Genomic DNA, 16,190 nt, shown 5'->3' with positions numbered 1-16,190 from the left:
CCTGATATCTTCTCCATAGCAGATTGTTGTCTCATCTGTTAAGAGGTCGCAAGAAAATCCAATATTTTCAGCAGTTTCTAAAATTAAAAAAATACAGAGGAAAGTGTCGACTTAAAGTTCAGTCCCGAGTAACTACTGGGAGCAGCCAGAAGTACAGGAAGTCTTCTTAAGTAATTTTTGAAGTTACGTTTCAGCATGGCATGTTCCCTTTCACCACCACATAGCATGGAGGAACAGGACAAATAAATCTTAGTACACAGAAGCTGGGGGGAATGCTTCTTTATTATTTCCCATAGAATAACAGCGTCCTATATGCAACGCTGATCTGGCTGCACCTCTATCCATGTTGTAGGACCTGGATTTCATTGTAAAAAGACAAGTTTGGCATGTAAGTGTTCTGCCCTAAGAACCAAGCAAGCATGGTGGCATTAAAGTTTTGTTGTGTTTGTTGTTGTTGTTGTTGTTTTAAAGCAAATTGTTCTTCATTTGCTTTGCACTGGGAAAAACAGGAGCTGGGTATTTCCCTATAGAAGACAGCCACTAAATCAGTCAGCTAAATTCATCTACTGGAGGAACAGAAGTTACCCAGAAGCCCACCCAGTAATTCTGGATTGGGAACAGCTGGCATGAACTTCTGCACATTGTAGAAAGTCTTCCAGTTTTGATTTAGATGCACTTTCATGCTGTGCTTTTCTAGAAAACGTGTTTCACTACAAGTCTGCACCTGTCCCAGTTTATCTTCTAGCTGTTACAGTGGTTTTGCTAGCTCTTTGGCTGTAAACAAACTTACCTTTTTTGTCACCAGTAAGCACCCAGATTTTAATATCTGCTTTTGAAAGTTTGGAAATAGTTTCTGGAACTCCATCCTGTAGTTTGTCTTCGATAGCTGTTGCACCAAGGAGCTGGGAGATATTTCAAACACAGGTATTCAGTAAGATAAACATCTATAGAAAACTGATTCATTTACAGTAGAGAACAATGCTATTTTGGCTATGTCTTCAAGCCAAGGTACAACTCAGGATAAGAATTCAGTAAAGATAATGCCTCATATATAAAAGTCACTGCACTGAAATACACCTACTAAAATATCAGAAGATAAATTGTTAGAAATCAGACAACTCAAGTTTTCTATAGCTTCTGCATGTTATTAATGATCAAAATTTTCTTCAAAGGATAACAAACCCTCTGACATAGAAAAGCTGCATCATGGTGTGGATGCTAGAACTAATCTGGGCTTGAAAGGTGTAGTAGCAACTTCAGAGGCTTTTTTGTTTGTTTGTTCGTTAACAATGTATTTGTAATACATGTACAACTACTGACATCCTGAAATGAACCTGTAAATTAAAGAATAACAGGGAAGAACAGGATGATTGGGCTGGGGGAAAGCAAAAAACATATTATTGGAGAATAATACATTTCCTTTCATTCTTTTCAACTTGCTCTAGAATTTGTCTTGGTCTTAAAGCCAATAAAATACTGAAAAGATCTAAAGCAAAAAGTCTATAGACAAGGATAATTTATTTTCAGAAAGATCTGTTTCTTCTTACATAAGAATAAAAGTACACTAAAAATTTAAAGCTTGACTTACAATCAAGTTTTTTTCTATTTCCTCATATACTTTGTCCAGAGCTTCATCACGATTAGTTGTAGCTACACTGGCCTCCATGAACTTTTTATTCCATGCTTCAAATTCATCATCACTAATGTCTTTGTAGCAGAGGCAGAGTGTTCTAAGAGTTTCATTTGCAAACACCTGAAAAATGAAGAAAAAAAAACAACACATATGCACAAAAAACTCTTTGTTTTGAAACCAAACATCAAAGTTACAATCAGAAGCATTACGCAGGTCTGATAAAACAAGTGACTGCACAATAAATATTGAGCATTTCAGAAATAACAAAAAGTAAATTATAACTTGCAAGGCAGTCTAAATTGAAAGGCAGTCTGAGGAGGTGACAAATAGAACAGATTTTAGTGACCTGGAATACTCATAAAAAAAACAAACAAAAAAGCAATAGACAAAATGTAAGTTCACTTCTCCTGCAAAGATCATGCATTTTTAAAATGTGCATGATGACCTAACGTTGCTCTTATTATTTCTCAGGTTTGGGATAATGTGTAAAGCCATTTATAGGGCTGCATTTGTTTAATAGCTTACCAAAAGGACATAAATGAAATTAGATTATGGTCAGAAATAAATTTAATATGTGATTGTAAGAACAGAATATAAAATGCAAACATACATCTAGTGCTTCTTCTGTAGCTTCTCTCTTTACATTCCTTGGGTGCAATCGTTCATAAATTACTGTATCAGCTCCTTTACAATACAGCCTTATATTTCCATTGGAGTCTCTTACTGTAGAGTGTAATACGAGAGGTGGGACAAAAAGTTAGAGTACATTTAAACAAAGGAATAGTTTCAGATTAGATTCTTCAGTGTACTGCTGTTAGCTGCCAAAGCTACATGACCACGTTTCTTTGTAGTCCCTCATCCCTGAAATTATTTATAACACATCCTACATTCCTAGTTCTTACAAAAAACATAAAACTAATTTATTTTGGGGAATAAGGGGAATGAATTAACTTTGTAAAATTTCTTCAAGCTTCTACTAAAGGAACCACAGATCATCTTCAGCAGAGGCCGCATCTGAGCACCAGGACTGGTAAGAAAACACATTTGCACCTCATTACAAAGCCTCTATTTTGCTATCCAGATCTATGTGCAGTAAAATCTATCATAGGAGTGTGTGTCACACAGCCATTCCACCTAGGAAATGCAAGCAACCTATCCTATAAAAGGTCTTATAAATTAGAGGTTGTTTGTAGTCAACTTACCAATGACAGACATTCGTTTTCTATCGCTGTTGAAATCCAAGATAGCAAGGACATCATAGGTTTTTTCAATCCCCATTTCACTTATCGTGATGGTATTTTGTGTTCGTGAGAGAAAAACGTAGCCAAAGTTTCTGGCTGCCGTAACCAAGGCCCCTTCGTCTGGGGAGGCCGCCTGGTAATTGATCTGACCTGCATTGTTGACACAGTGAAAAGGAAAGAAAGCCAGGGTACACCTGAGCATTACAGGGGCACTCAGACCCCACAGCTCAAAACTTAACACCCATTCTTTGCAATTGACAGGGGGACACACAATGCCACGTCCTCTCCCTTTCTGAAGTGGGGTCCAACACACTGCTGCAGCACCCAACAGCAGTGCCATCAGAGGAGAAGGACTAGGGACTCCCCCTTCCCATCAGGTGTACTTTCCAAATGCACTAAGACGCTGAACCTCTTCTTTCCATGTATAAAGGCTTACTACTCTGTCTCAAGACAAATGTAACTTAAATATCTTAATTTCTTAGCATTTTTATTTAAGCATTTCCAAAGGAAGTTTTAAAAAAACACCAGCAACAACAACAACAGCAAAAAATCAAAAATCCTTGGCCAAAAACACCAACATAGTGGAAATAACCCCAAAAACATCAGCAGGAAGAGCACAAAGGGACAGGAAACTGCTGGTTTCACAAAGATCTCACAAAGATGCAAGTAAAGCAGTGTTACTCTTTTCTTGTGTCGAGCATATCTTATTTATCTTTCAACCTTACTTTCCACATGAATTCTTCAATACCCATTCACCTTCAAATTCAGTTCCTGTCACACTTCTGTTATTCACTTTTGTTACCTGCTGCTGATATTCTTAGGACAGACATACAGTTTGTGTACAGCTATGGGCTGTGCTTCGTGGAGTAAGTGAATGAGATCTTCATGCTGAAAATGCTTGTTTATCCACACTGAAAACAAGTTTCCAAAAGTGTTTCCATTTTCACATTTGTGTGTGGAACCAGAGACTTTACTAGTATCATATTCATTTTATTTGAGGTTTATGCTTTGGAGATTTTAAAGACATATTTGAATAGATAGAAGATCAGTAACAGGAAACACAAGCCCTCTGTATAAGCTGTTCCACTACCTTTCTAGATCTGTTGTTACTCAAGATGCACGTTAGTCAAAACTGGAACCATCATAAAGACAACCCTCCTTATGTAAACAGGTAAATTGAGTACAGGAAATGGCACAGGAACTTGCTTTTGTTTAACTTAAAAGAACAACCTAGCACTCTTCCTTATTTATGGGATCTGCATTAGTGCCGGACCTCTCTTGTGTAACTGGACTTCAATTGCTGTTTCCCCTTACACAAGAGAAAAAAAATGATACTCACCATCAGAAACATCGACCATGACTGTGTGACAAATAGCAAGCAGAAGAAAGAACTTTTGGATTTCTGGGTCCTTTCTGGACTTTATTTGCTCTATCAGGTAGTGATCATAAAACAAGAACTTTCCATCTGCGTACATGTTCCAGCTGAAATCCACTTGCTGCTTAGAAAACAGAAGAGAGAGTTTGGGTTATCTCATGTGCAATTCTTCAAGCCTACCTGCATCCCTTCATACCTTGGCAAGGCAACGTCCCCTACAAACTGCAAGGACTTCTCTGCCAGGTCAGACCAACCTACCTCCGGGTGGCTCGGGAGCTGCCCTGCTCCATCGCGGCAGTCTCCTGCAATGCAAGCACCATCAGTTGGAAGGCACGGGGCAGAAAACCAAAGGTTTTTACAACTCATTCACAAAGTCAACAGTATATAGAATATTTACATCTATCACACTAGAACGTCTCTGATTAAAAAAAAAAAAAAGGCAAATTCATTCATAGCAGCAGTACCTTTGTGTCTTGTCGGGTGTAACTGTCTATGCCAGTGATACCAAACCAAAAATAAGAAAAGGAAAATGTGGTGGAATTGTCCTAAAACATCCATCTTGTTTTAACAGAGCTCTTACTGTCAGAAGTTCCTCTTCTCTCTTCAGAGGTATGATGTTTAAGAAGCATACAGTATTAGCACATTGCTCTTTGTTGTTTGAACTGACCAAACGATAGCTCGGTTTGGAGCACATCACTGTGTATTCCAAACACTGAAGTCCAGACAAGTTTGGAAATGGATGTAACTAACATTAAACTGAAAAGCTGCTGCTCTTATTGCACTTTCTTATTGATTTCTAGGTTCATTTCCAGAAATGTTCCCAGAGCATTTCTACGAAACGCAAAGCATTCTGTAAATCACTCATTTCTGACTTTTATACTGTGAAGTTTCCACTCAACTCCACCCATTTCCCCTTTTTAAAGCTGAAAACAATGGGAAAACTCCAACCATTCAGTTTTACCAGAGCTTTGCTCAATGCCAGGGCTATATTGTGGAAGCTCAGTTGAAAGTAAGAAGACTCATGCACCTGATTTCAAACCAGCATTACTGTTCCTCCCCTTCGGCGGGAGGGTGCAACCTGCAAGCACTCCTGTTTCCCTGCAGATCTCTGCAAACACTTCTGCAAGTTTCTCCTGGCAGACAGAGATCACGGCACACAAACACGCTGCAGGGCAGGGCGGGCTGGACCAGGGCTGTGCCGTGCCCCCAGGGACCAGCATTGCACCTGGGGCCAGCTGGGTAGAGGGTAGAGGGCCATCCCCCGTGGATGGAGCACCCAGCACCACTGCCATCCACAAAAAGGACCCCTGGTACTGGGATGCTTTGGCATTTGCTATAGAAATCAAAGCTGGTTGACGCCGTGGGGTGCAGCAGCATGGCAAAGACTTACCATATCTTTGGCCATTTATGCAACATTTTTTAAATGTCATGATGTTCTGCGTGAGCGTTCCTGTCTTATCAGAGAAGATGTAGTGGATCTGCCCCAGCTGCTCATTCAGCGTGGTGGTTCTGGCCTTCGCGGCCGTGTCCTTCTCAGAGTAATACATTTGCAGGTCCCAGTTTATAAAATAGCTTTGGCCCAAACGAATCACTTCAACACTAAATGAAATAAAACAAAAGTTCTTACTCCCGGCTGTATGTCAAAGCAATGACATTTTATCAGCGTATTACAGAGCACCATCGCCCCTAGACAGGCGTCTCAAACTAACATCAGACCACACAGCTCAGCTTCAACAGCTGGGAAGAGTCTTTACGGCCTGATCAAGCCGAAAGTATTGATGATGATGCTCCCATAACAAATCGGAATCCCACTTGGGAACAGCATTTGTGTCTAGGAATTTTTTTTCCTTAGTCAAAGTATAAAGTGTATATGCTTAATACTGTAAGGAAAGCTTGATATCTTTGAATTCTGAGTCAAAAATCTTTGGGTGATGATTTTATATGAAAATGATACATAACGGATCACTCTTTTCTAAAATCCCAGTGAAGAGGGTGAGTATATCCAACATCTTTTCAGTAAGACAAAGCAGTGTGCTTTCCCATCCGCTGGGAAGCTGCATCTGTTACCACCAATGGAAAATTAAGTTAGCTCACCATTAATTCTAAAGTTCAGTAATTCAACTCTATGACCAGTTTAGCTGTTGAAAGGCCAAGGTATTTACTTACCTCACATAGAGGGAAATGGGAACCATGGTGTTCAGAACAATGATATATCCCCAGAAGTTAAGGAAGCCGCGATACGGAGGACTGTAGTCTTCAGCGTCGTAGAGGTACCAGGAGGAGTTGCCGATCTGCTGCTCCCAGTAAGTGTGCCCGATGGCAAGGCCAGCCGACAGCAGGATGAGGACCAGAAAAATCTGCAGTGTACACAGAGAGGCCTGTCAGACACTTCAGGAATGTTTGCTAGGAGTAACTCTGAAATCTCCATGTACCAAAAAGAATATTACATGTATTTTTAAGTAAAAAGAAGGGGAGCAAATCTTTCCCACAAAATAGTCTCATCAAATAATCAGGGTTCTAATTTTAGTTTATGTCCCAAGCACAGTTTTTTGTTTTTACATGTGCTTAAGCAGGCAGTGAGTAGGGCACATGAATGTGCTTGGAGCAAGGGCAGAACCGCAGTCATGCTGCCACAGATGCCTCTGCCTGCCTGCAGTCCAGCTCTTTTTTTCCTCTTTCAGCACTTCTCAGGTGCTGAACAGAGCTCAGGACCAGGACCCAGGTCCTCAAGGCTCTCTCCAGCAGCTCAGAGCAGACCAGAAGCACCTACAACACTGCTTTTGGAGCACACTCCTGCTTTGCATTGGCTGCCCAACATCTGAAGTTAAGGATCACAGATTCCACCAACAGCAAGGCACCTTTTTAGATTCCTTCCCCTACTGCATTCCAACCCAAAACAAAGTAGAAACATACTTCCTATAGCAAAACAAACAAACAAACAAACAAACACTCTTCTAAATTTGCATTCACTCTATTCACTTAAAAGTGAACTCAAACATCTGAATTTTATAGAAAACGTCTTACAGTATAAACCATGTAATTCATAAGGGAGTCAATTTTTGTCCTTTTAAATTTTGTCTTTCCACTATTTTTCATTATTTTTGTATCAGCACCTAAAAATAAAGAAAAAAATAAAAATGTAATACATTAACAAGTATTAATATTAGTATTTTACAAACCTGGGACATAAAATATAGTCAAATTTCATAAGAGAAAGACACATTTTCCCTTCTAAAGGCACACTTCTAGTGAGTAAATGTTACATGTTCATTTGTTCATTTCATAAATACCTGCAAATATGACAACTCCATGGCAGAAGTCTGTATTCCTAATTTTACATCCACGTAGTAAGATCTTATCAGCATCTAACGCATAACTCATGTTTCTCCAGAATAATGTTCCTGTGAACTTATCCAGTCTGTTATTAGGTTCTTCACATTCAATCAGACCTAAATTTTCAGGAGAGTATGTTTAATATACAACAGTTAAATAAAAACGGATCAATTTGTACCCACCATACAAGTTATTTTACTTTGTGGAAATTTGTTGTTGTTGTTTTGTACGATTGTTCTAAACAAACCATGTATGTGAGATTTGGTGTGTACAAATAGTCAGTGCTGTGTTGCTGGCTTTTTAAAAATGGCTTCTTGGGTGGACTTTCACTTTCCAGACTGAAATAGAAGAAATAATTCATTTCTGCACCATGATCATTACACACAGCATTTACTGGCAAATCGGATGCTTTTCTTGTCCAAGTTTCTTTTAATATTTCTCAAGTTTTAACAACAGCCTGCCTACAAGAGCGAGCCTCTCGCTGGATGTCTCTAGGATGAACACAGTGAGACAAATCTCATGAAATAAGCTGCTACTTGTTCAGATATCTGTGAATATTTCAGCTAAAAAAGAGACCTGTTTCTTTGACTCTTAGAACTTGCCCTATTCTTACTGTGTACTTTATGATTGGTCATTTTTTGTTTCCAACCCCAAACTGAGCTCATTCTAAAATTCTGGTTCATGCTGCACTTAGAATCATCTAAACTCTGCTTCAGACATAAGTAAACAAATATATAGGTGTAAATGGCAACATAAATGCTGATCGCTACAGAGGAACACAGAACGACACTCTGAGGCCCAAACAGCAGTGTCTCCAATCCTGTACCGTCTGTAGTCAGGGAAGAGAAGCACAGGAAGAGGCACACCAAAACCCCAACAGCAAACATATTTTCCAAAGAAAACAGGCAGGCAAATGCTAATAAAGGGTCCTGTCCTACCTACTCAGTGCGTCATATCTCATTCATGGCAAAGGTCTTATCCTCAGATTGGCTGTATTTTGCTCAGCAGCAGTTTCCTTGTGCAACTTGCCAATGCTGCCTTGTGACAAAAGCTATGAAGCCACTAACTCCAGTGTCACAAGAACCATTAGCAGTGTCTCAAACCGCACCTGTGTTTTATTTACTTGTACTGTAAACTGTTTGAGCAGCGTTTGAATAGCTGTAACAATAAAAATGCAACTGTACAAACCATTAAAGTCCGCCATTGCACTTTCTTCTTGAAGATACTTGTCTGTTACCTCCAGTGCCATTTTGAATTTTAAGTTAGTCTCACTAAAAAGAAAGGATAAAAAGGTCATTTTATTGAAAACATTGATACAGGAAAGAAGTTTGAACAAAATTAAACAGTACGCCATAGACACCAACCTCCCACCTGGAAGCAACGAGCTGAGCTATGCATTTGCATGGATGAGAAACATTCATGAACAACAGGACTAGTTCTTGCACTGCTCGGTTGCTTCTCCTCACAAATGAAACCTGACACAGTAGCATCCCTGTACTTAGAAAAGTGAGGGTGCTCAGAAATACTGTTTTTCTAAAGCAATATTTAAGTTTGATTAATGGTTATTTTAAAACACGATTTAATAACTGACATTGTTGAAAATTCCAACTGAGAACAAACATTTGCAATATAAGCAGATCCTTCTTCTGCATGATTAATTATTGTTTTTAAGATCACTAAAAGCTGAGTGAGTAAGTAGTTATTTATTCAGAAAAACTATCATTTCAGTTAATTTAGGTGCAGTTCATATCACTACAGCCTTTTGTAAAATAAAAGTCAGCGCTACCTCTTCTGACAACGTGAACTAAAGCAACACTTACAACGCAATTGTGACAGAGACACTGAGATTTACCATTCTTAAGCAGTTTCTTAGAAAAACTTCCACAGAAAACATGGATTTTTATTTTATTTTTTTTTAATTTTCTCACTCTAACTTAGAGAGCTTAGAATAATAGAAAAGACCCAGTTGGAAGAGACCTCTGGCAATCAACAGTCCAACGTCCAGTCAGAAGCAGGACCTTAGACAAGGTTATCCAGGGCTCCATCAAGCCAAGCCTTCATTGTTTCCAGCAAGGGAGGTGTTCCCACCTCTCTGGGCAACTTATTCCAGTGGTAAAAATTCTTCACCATGAGAACAACCATTCTTAAATCCAAACAGAATTTCTTCCGAAGTAACGCATCCATTGCTTTTGTTGTCCTGTTGTCCTGTCAATGTGCGTCCTCGTGTACAGGGCATCTTTGCTGTAACCATGAATATCGCAAGGCTGTGATTAAATTACCCTTCACTTCTCCAGGCTGAATAAATCCGGCTCCTGCACCCTTTCTTAGCGTACCAGGTACTCCAATGCTTCAACTATCTTGGCACTCCAGTGGATCCTCACCAGATTTTAATGTTCCTTGAATTGTGGGGATCAAAAACTGCACACAGCTTTCCAGGTGTGGCTTAACAAATGCCAGGTAGCATGGAACAACTCGATCTGCTGGTTTGATAGTGGGCCTGAAGAAGTCCAGGACAGTTTGCCACTGCTGCAAGGGTGCACTGCTGTCTTGCTTGCTGTCCACAAGAACTCCCCTTTTTTTTTCTTTTTTTTTTTCTCTTTTTTTTGTGGGACGCCATATCAAATATTTTCATAAAATCAAGGTAAATGACATCTTCTGCTACAGAATGGACTCCATATCCAATGAGCAAGGTATTTCAATACACAAAGCAACAGCCAGGTTAGTCAAGCACAATGTTAATCCTTGTTGGCTTTCCCCAGTCAAATTCTTGTTCTTCATGTACCTGGACACAGGTTCCATGAGGGCCTGCTCCACAGTTTTTCCAGGGGCTGAGGTGAGACAGACTAGTCCATAGTTTTCTTAATGTCATTTTGGCCCTTGTTAGTAGAAGGGTGTGATACTTGCTGTGTTTGAAGCCTCTGGGATTTCCCTGGATCTCTGTGATCTTTTGAAGATGATTGACAGTGGCTTACATGCAGAATGATGTCAGCCAGCTCTTATCACGTTCAGATGTATCTTCTCAAGTCTGTTGGGGACAATTTGTACAGACGGTCCCTAATTGGACCATCACATACTACCAGTTGTTTGCCATTCAGTTCACCATTGCTTCTCGACATAGGGACTCAGGGGCTGGCCTTATCCATGAAGACTAAGACAAAACAACTAATTGCACCCTTACCCTGACAATAACTGTATTACTTTACATTAGCTTACTTCTGAAATAAACACTTATTGATCTTTTACCAGGAAGCCAAAAATAAATCTAAGAAATCCTTAAGTAGAACCTTACCCATCTAGTTCAGCTGTCTCTACATAGCAGAGACTGTTTGGTTCTGAGCTGGATAGCAGCAAAATATCAGCCTAGTGAAACAAATAAATAAGCAGCAAATAAATCCAAGTCAAGATTTGTACAGAATTCTGTAGAAACATAAAACAAACATATCTAAAGCACTTACAGGAACGAAAGTATTTTTCTTCAGACGAATGATATCACCAACTTTAATATCTTTCCATTTTGTGTTTTTGAACCTAATATCAAGATAGTTTAATGATTATTACTATTTAATCTAGAACATTATACAATCTATACATCTTGAAATATTAAACTTTCCTTAGTATGAAGACATTACATCTTGGTAAGATGTGGTTTTTTTTTGGTTTTGGGAACTGCAGTTTAGCTGGGAATCTAAAACTTAGAAGACAACCTACCTCTGCTCTTTCCTGTTCACCCATATATGAATTTCTGTCCAACTCTCCAAGCAAGTTGCTCTTAGCACAGATTTACTGCCACAGAACTAAGTTTAAATGACTCCTTCAGGCATTTCTCTTCTGTTTCCAATTAGGTTTTCACACAGACGTATGGAACAGTAGAGAACAAAAAGCTGAACTTTCCCTGTCATCTACAGTTCATGATCTGTGATGAAGCTTTGTACCAAAAGCAACAAACTTTACTTACTAAGTTAAGAAGTGAACGGTACAAACCTTCCATCCCTGATGACTTCACATGTCCTGTTATTAACCTCATTGTCCATCTTGTGACGGGCCTGAAAACCAGGAGCAGAGAATGTACTCCCCACTGCATGTCACAGCTGAAGAACAACACTGTTTTCTTTTGCTTTTATTATTAACAGAACACGTTGCTTACTATGTCATCCACTAGGTCTTTGACTGCAGTTATTCCCAGGACCAAGAGTAAGGGCACCAGCGTTGTATACCATGACAGGGTAGATATTTGAGGAATTGCCTGTCAGAGACAAAGAGTATCAGCTCAATATGGGATTGCTATCAAACTCAATTCAGAAACATTAAGGACTGGGGCAGTTAAAACATAAAAAATAAAACCAACACATCAGAGAGAGAATTTTAAGACAGGTTGTGAAGATGAAAAAATCTCGGGGGGAGATTTTGACTGTGCTGCTGTACCTCAGCGCTGTTTTCTCTTTAACAACTGTTAATTGCTCATATTTTCTGTTGGTGCTTCTGGTTCATGAATGGGACTTGAAGGCCATCATATTTTACAGAGTAATAGCCAAAAGAAATACCTTGTCCTCAAAAAATTCATAAACTCTGCAACTAGCTCATCTTAGCTAATACAAAGCTAGGGTAGGCTGATACGGATTTCTGTTAAGATGTGCTTAGTTTCTCTAACAGTTCAGCTGCAGTCCCTTACGCAGCAACCTGCAATTTCCTAACAGGATAGCAATGAACGGTTTCATAAGTAGTATTCAGCTCAGTACATTAGCACCTCAAACTCACTTCCCAGTTAGTATTCTCTCTTTATAAACTACGCCTTACCTGCAAAATGAGAAGGACCAGGAAATAGAAGTTGGCTGCTCTTTTAAACTGCTCAAACAGATTCAGCGGTAAAAATGTGATGGGGTTGTACTTGTATGTCTTAATCGCATTTCCCTGTTGAAGAAACCAAATGTCATTCACAACACACGGAAAGTATTTTTATAGGAAATCTTTCCTATAAACTTTGCTAGAGCTGTACCCATCGTCAACAGTTTCAAACGGGTCACTGTCTTAATGAAACCAGACAAAAAGGTCTGCACTGACATTAATACACCCCAAAAAGCACCTCACACTTCCACCCTGGCTACAGCAAGGACTACAGGGCATCACAGTCACTGTGTGGAAAGGAGACAGCCTGGCCCAGGTGAGTGACACAGCGCACATGGCACTGCCAAAAGGGCACGAAGAAGGGGGGGAACAGGGGGGACTTCAGTGCTCTCCCTGTCCTATGCAGTGTTCTCTCTGGTGCATGTCAGTTTTATTTGCTACATACACAGTATCACTAATAGGGATACAATTGGTCTCAGATGTCAAACCACAAACAATGCATCCAGACACAAAGGACTTTTAATCAGACTTGTTCAGGAGGGACAATGTGAGACCCAGCAGAGGTTAACTTGGTAAGTGGCAGCCCCTACCTAGTTGAAGCATAAAGGACTTCCATTTTAATAATGGATCCAACTGTAGAAGTTTTACTATTAAATGTTCATAGTCATGCATGAAATAACCCAAACTGCCTCACATCCACCAGGCAGAAACCACAGCAGATGCAAGGAAACCACAGAGGCCAACACATCACGGATAAAGCCAGGCAGTCCACACACAACCACAAAGTCCAATCCTCTGTCACTCACAACCAGCACCACATACTAGCACAAAAGCTTACGTACTTCGCAAAGTTAAAAAATTAGGATCAAAAAAAAATTACTGAGCCTTTTGTCTTGATAATTGAGAGTTTTTTTAAAAAAAGTTGCCTTGATCATAATTAGGTGGATTTGGAATGACACTGTTTAAATGAACATTCCCAATGGCCTACTTTAAGGCTGCCTCCGTCTAGCTTTATCAGGATATTGCTTAATGCTTAATGTATAAGACTTCTTATACAAAAGATGACACCTTTCTGGATGTTTGCAACAGCTGTAGTTGAGCAGATAAAACTCAGAATATGGACTGAGGACACCTGGCTTCTAATTCTCTATCTCATCTTAAGCAAGTCTTTTGATACTTTGTTTTTCCATTCACAAAGCCAAAGTCAATTACATTTCTCTACCTTTGCTGGAAATCCTAAGGAAGTGTTATTAGTGGTTTTTAGATGAGTCAAAAATGGTTGGAAAGATCTTATTGACATTAAGAAAGCATTCACCCTGACAAGTACTATAATCACATAATTAAGATAAAGAAAACTTACCGCATATTTGCTTTTTTTGAAGCACAGAAGTATTGTTCTCTTAAACTGGGGTTGCTCATAGAAGTGTTGATCATTTGCTTTAACTTGCCAGCTGCAGTCTGGAAGAGACAAGGTGAAAATGGGTCAACATCTGATTGCTGTAAACATGAGGAAGCCAATCTGCCTTCCCTTTTTTTCAAATGCCATATTTGAAAGGTACTTTCAATTGAAACAAGACTGGTACCTGCTTTTCTTATTACAGTGTCTAAGAAAGGGTTTTCAAGAAATGTCCAGCTTATTTGTCTTTACTAGCAATTAAAATATAATCTCAGCAAGGAAGAAGCAAAATAACAATTTGGAAGTTCTATGAGAAATTGAAAACTTAGAGGAACATTTAGTCAGGCTGAATTCCCTCCTTTCCCCTCTTCCAGTTTGCTTTTGCTAACACCTGTGAAGCACTCAGCACCCAAAACAGTCTTTTTTAAAATGGAAAGATTCACCCATCTTTTGAAAAAAAATAAAATCCTATCACCACATCATGCAATGACTTTCTTTTGCAATCGTAAGCAAAAACCTGAAGCACTCATTTTATTTCTTCAACCATCCTAACATCCTAACAAACCATCCATCTCCACATTAAGGCCCCTTATCATTTAGAAATATATGGAAACAACCCACTAAACACACAAAATAGGCTTATACTGGATCAAATGTCCAGGTGATGGGGAAGACAAGTTAACTGAAGTTCTGTTCAAGCAGCTCTCAGACCACGGGTTACGTACATCTAGCACCTGCCTTAATTAACATGAGGTCACCAAGCACATCATTAGTTGTATGCAACAGGCAGTGGCACAGAACTCTGGTTGTGGACTGGAATTACGTTGATTTTCATACTGGTATTTGATAGAATGAATTGCTACCAATCGCTCCTTCAGACACTTGGATAAGCCATTCCAAGTCCTGTCTGACAGATGAGCCACAAAAAGCAAATCGATCTACACACGGCTCAGCATCAGTACTGAGAATCATTTGCTACCCCAAGCAAGTTTCTAACGTAGCAGTACCTTTTCTCAGTGTCTCTCGGCTCTCCTCAGTGCCTCTGTTGGTTTGGGCTTGTTCTGACTCGACCCCAGGCTGCCGGCTGTCCAGCTCATCCTCCGTGTCATCGTCGCTGTAGGGCACCTCCTCATCGTTAGGCTGCGAATCCTCATCGAAGGTGGTCTCCGAATCCCGTTCCGAGATCATGCCTCTAGCACCCTGCAAACATTTTGTAAAGGTTCAGGAGCGGAGCTATCACAGCAAGAACTGCAAACCATGTCCCCAGAATGTCGCTCTGTCAATACCAGCCAGCGAAACCCACGTTTGAAACCGGTTTCCCTGGACGAGCTTAGAGCGCAGGCTTGGTTTGGAAGTAGGGACCGAAGTCACGTGGCAGTTACGTTCACAGCAAGTCCCTCATTACCGTTGTGCTGTGTGTAATTAGGCACACTCACACGGCAGCCCAAGGAACACCCTGCAGTCGTGACGCAGGACATCGGTAATGGGACACGGAGATGAGCAAGCCTGCGAACACCCAAATACCCAGGGCCATGCCACCGACCTGCATGGAGGGGTCAGGATGAGAGGAGCTGGGGGAGCTGCAGCCTCCTTCAGCGTTTTTAGATCACACAGACACATTGTGCAGCTTCAGCCGTTTGCTGCAGCGGACAGCATCCCATTAACTGGCTGTAAGCTAAATCCAGAAACCATCTCCCGGTGTGCAGCTCCACCCCTGCCGTCCCACACAAACAACCACCCGCACAACTCCTAGGTGGTTTCCATCTCCGCCTGGCCAGCCTATTGCTTTGCTGGGTGTCCTGGCATTTTAATTACCGATCCTTACAACAGTTTAGATTGTTCTGATGAGTGTGCCCTGCTCATTCCTAGCCAGGCAATTTCCAAACTCTTTGTACCGAAGCTCAACTTGCGTTCCTTTCTGAAGACCACCACTTTCGGACAGGTTCTGATCCGTCTGTGCCAGCACAGGGAAAGCTGTGGGAAATTACAAGCCCCGAAGAGAGGAAGGGGCTCCACCACCCCAGGGGTTTCTGGCAGGGCCCCGTGTGCACCAGGAAGCCCCTCCAGCCCCAGCCAGCTTCACTTTACCCCCCCCCAGCACTGGCACCAGCAGCCCCGTTTGGCTCAGCCCTGATGCTTGGGAGGAGCGCTGGCCTCCAGCTCAGCCGTGCCGGGTGCCCGTGCCCTCTCCAGCTGCGTGCCCACGCTGTGCACCTCTGGCCATCGCTGGGCCCTCCCCAGCACAGGGACATCGCAGTCCCACGGGCAGCAGCCCCACTCAGCTGCCCCGACAGCCTGACACCCCCACAGAGGCAGCGGGGCCAGGCTGCGTAACGCAGGAGCCCAGCCCTAGGAGGCAAGGCCAGCGCT

General features: G+C 41.0%; 1 protein-coding gene across 1 annotated transcript in view; it reads right to left on the bottom strand.

Moving 5' to 3' along the window:
- Positions 1-16,190, bottom strand: part of LOC309889799 (phospholipid-transporting ATPase IC-like) — a 33,080-nt gene that overhangs the window by 8,461 nt on the left and 8,429 nt on the right. Inside the window, exons 2-20 of the mRNA XM_082782827.1 lie at positions 14,828-15,020; positions 13,785-13,882; positions 12,377-12,490; positions 11,727-11,825; positions 11,564-11,625; positions 11,038-11,110; positions 10,872-10,942; positions 8,771-8,853; positions 7,540-7,698; positions 7,274-7,362; positions 6,416-6,606; positions 5,640-5,848; positions 4,508-4,551; positions 4,214-4,370; positions 2,836-3,024; positions 2,244-2,356; positions 1,589-1,753; positions 791-902; positions 2-77 (exon numbers count right to left, since the gene is read on the bottom strand). Of these exons, the coding sequence (XP_082638953.1) occupies positions 2-77; positions 791-902; positions 1,589-1,753; positions 2,244-2,356; positions 2,836-3,024; positions 4,214-4,370; positions 4,508-4,551; positions 5,640-5,848; positions 6,416-6,606; positions 7,274-7,362; positions 7,540-7,698; positions 8,771-8,853; positions 10,872-10,942; positions 11,038-11,110; positions 11,564-11,625; positions 11,727-11,825; positions 12,377-12,490; positions 13,785-13,882; positions 14,828-15,008 (2,285 nt within the window). The 5' untranslated portion in view covers positions 15,009-15,020. The remainder of the gene's footprint in view (position 1; positions 78-790; positions 903-1,588; positions 1,754-2,243; positions 2,357-2,835; positions 3,025-4,213; positions 4,371-4,507; positions 4,552-5,639; positions 5,849-6,415; positions 6,607-7,273; positions 7,363-7,539; positions 7,699-8,770; positions 8,854-10,871; positions 10,943-11,037; positions 11,111-11,563; positions 11,626-11,726; positions 11,826-12,376; positions 12,491-13,784; positions 13,883-14,827; positions 15,021-16,190) is intronic.

This window comes from Aythya marila (assembly GCF_965140915.1).
Source record: "Aythya marila genome assembly, chromosome: Z".
Classification (NCBI taxonomy): domain Eukaryota; kingdom Metazoa; phylum Chordata; class Aves; order Anseriformes; family Anatidae; genus Aythya; species Aythya marila.
This window is presented reverse-complemented; position numbering and strand designations above follow the sequence as displayed.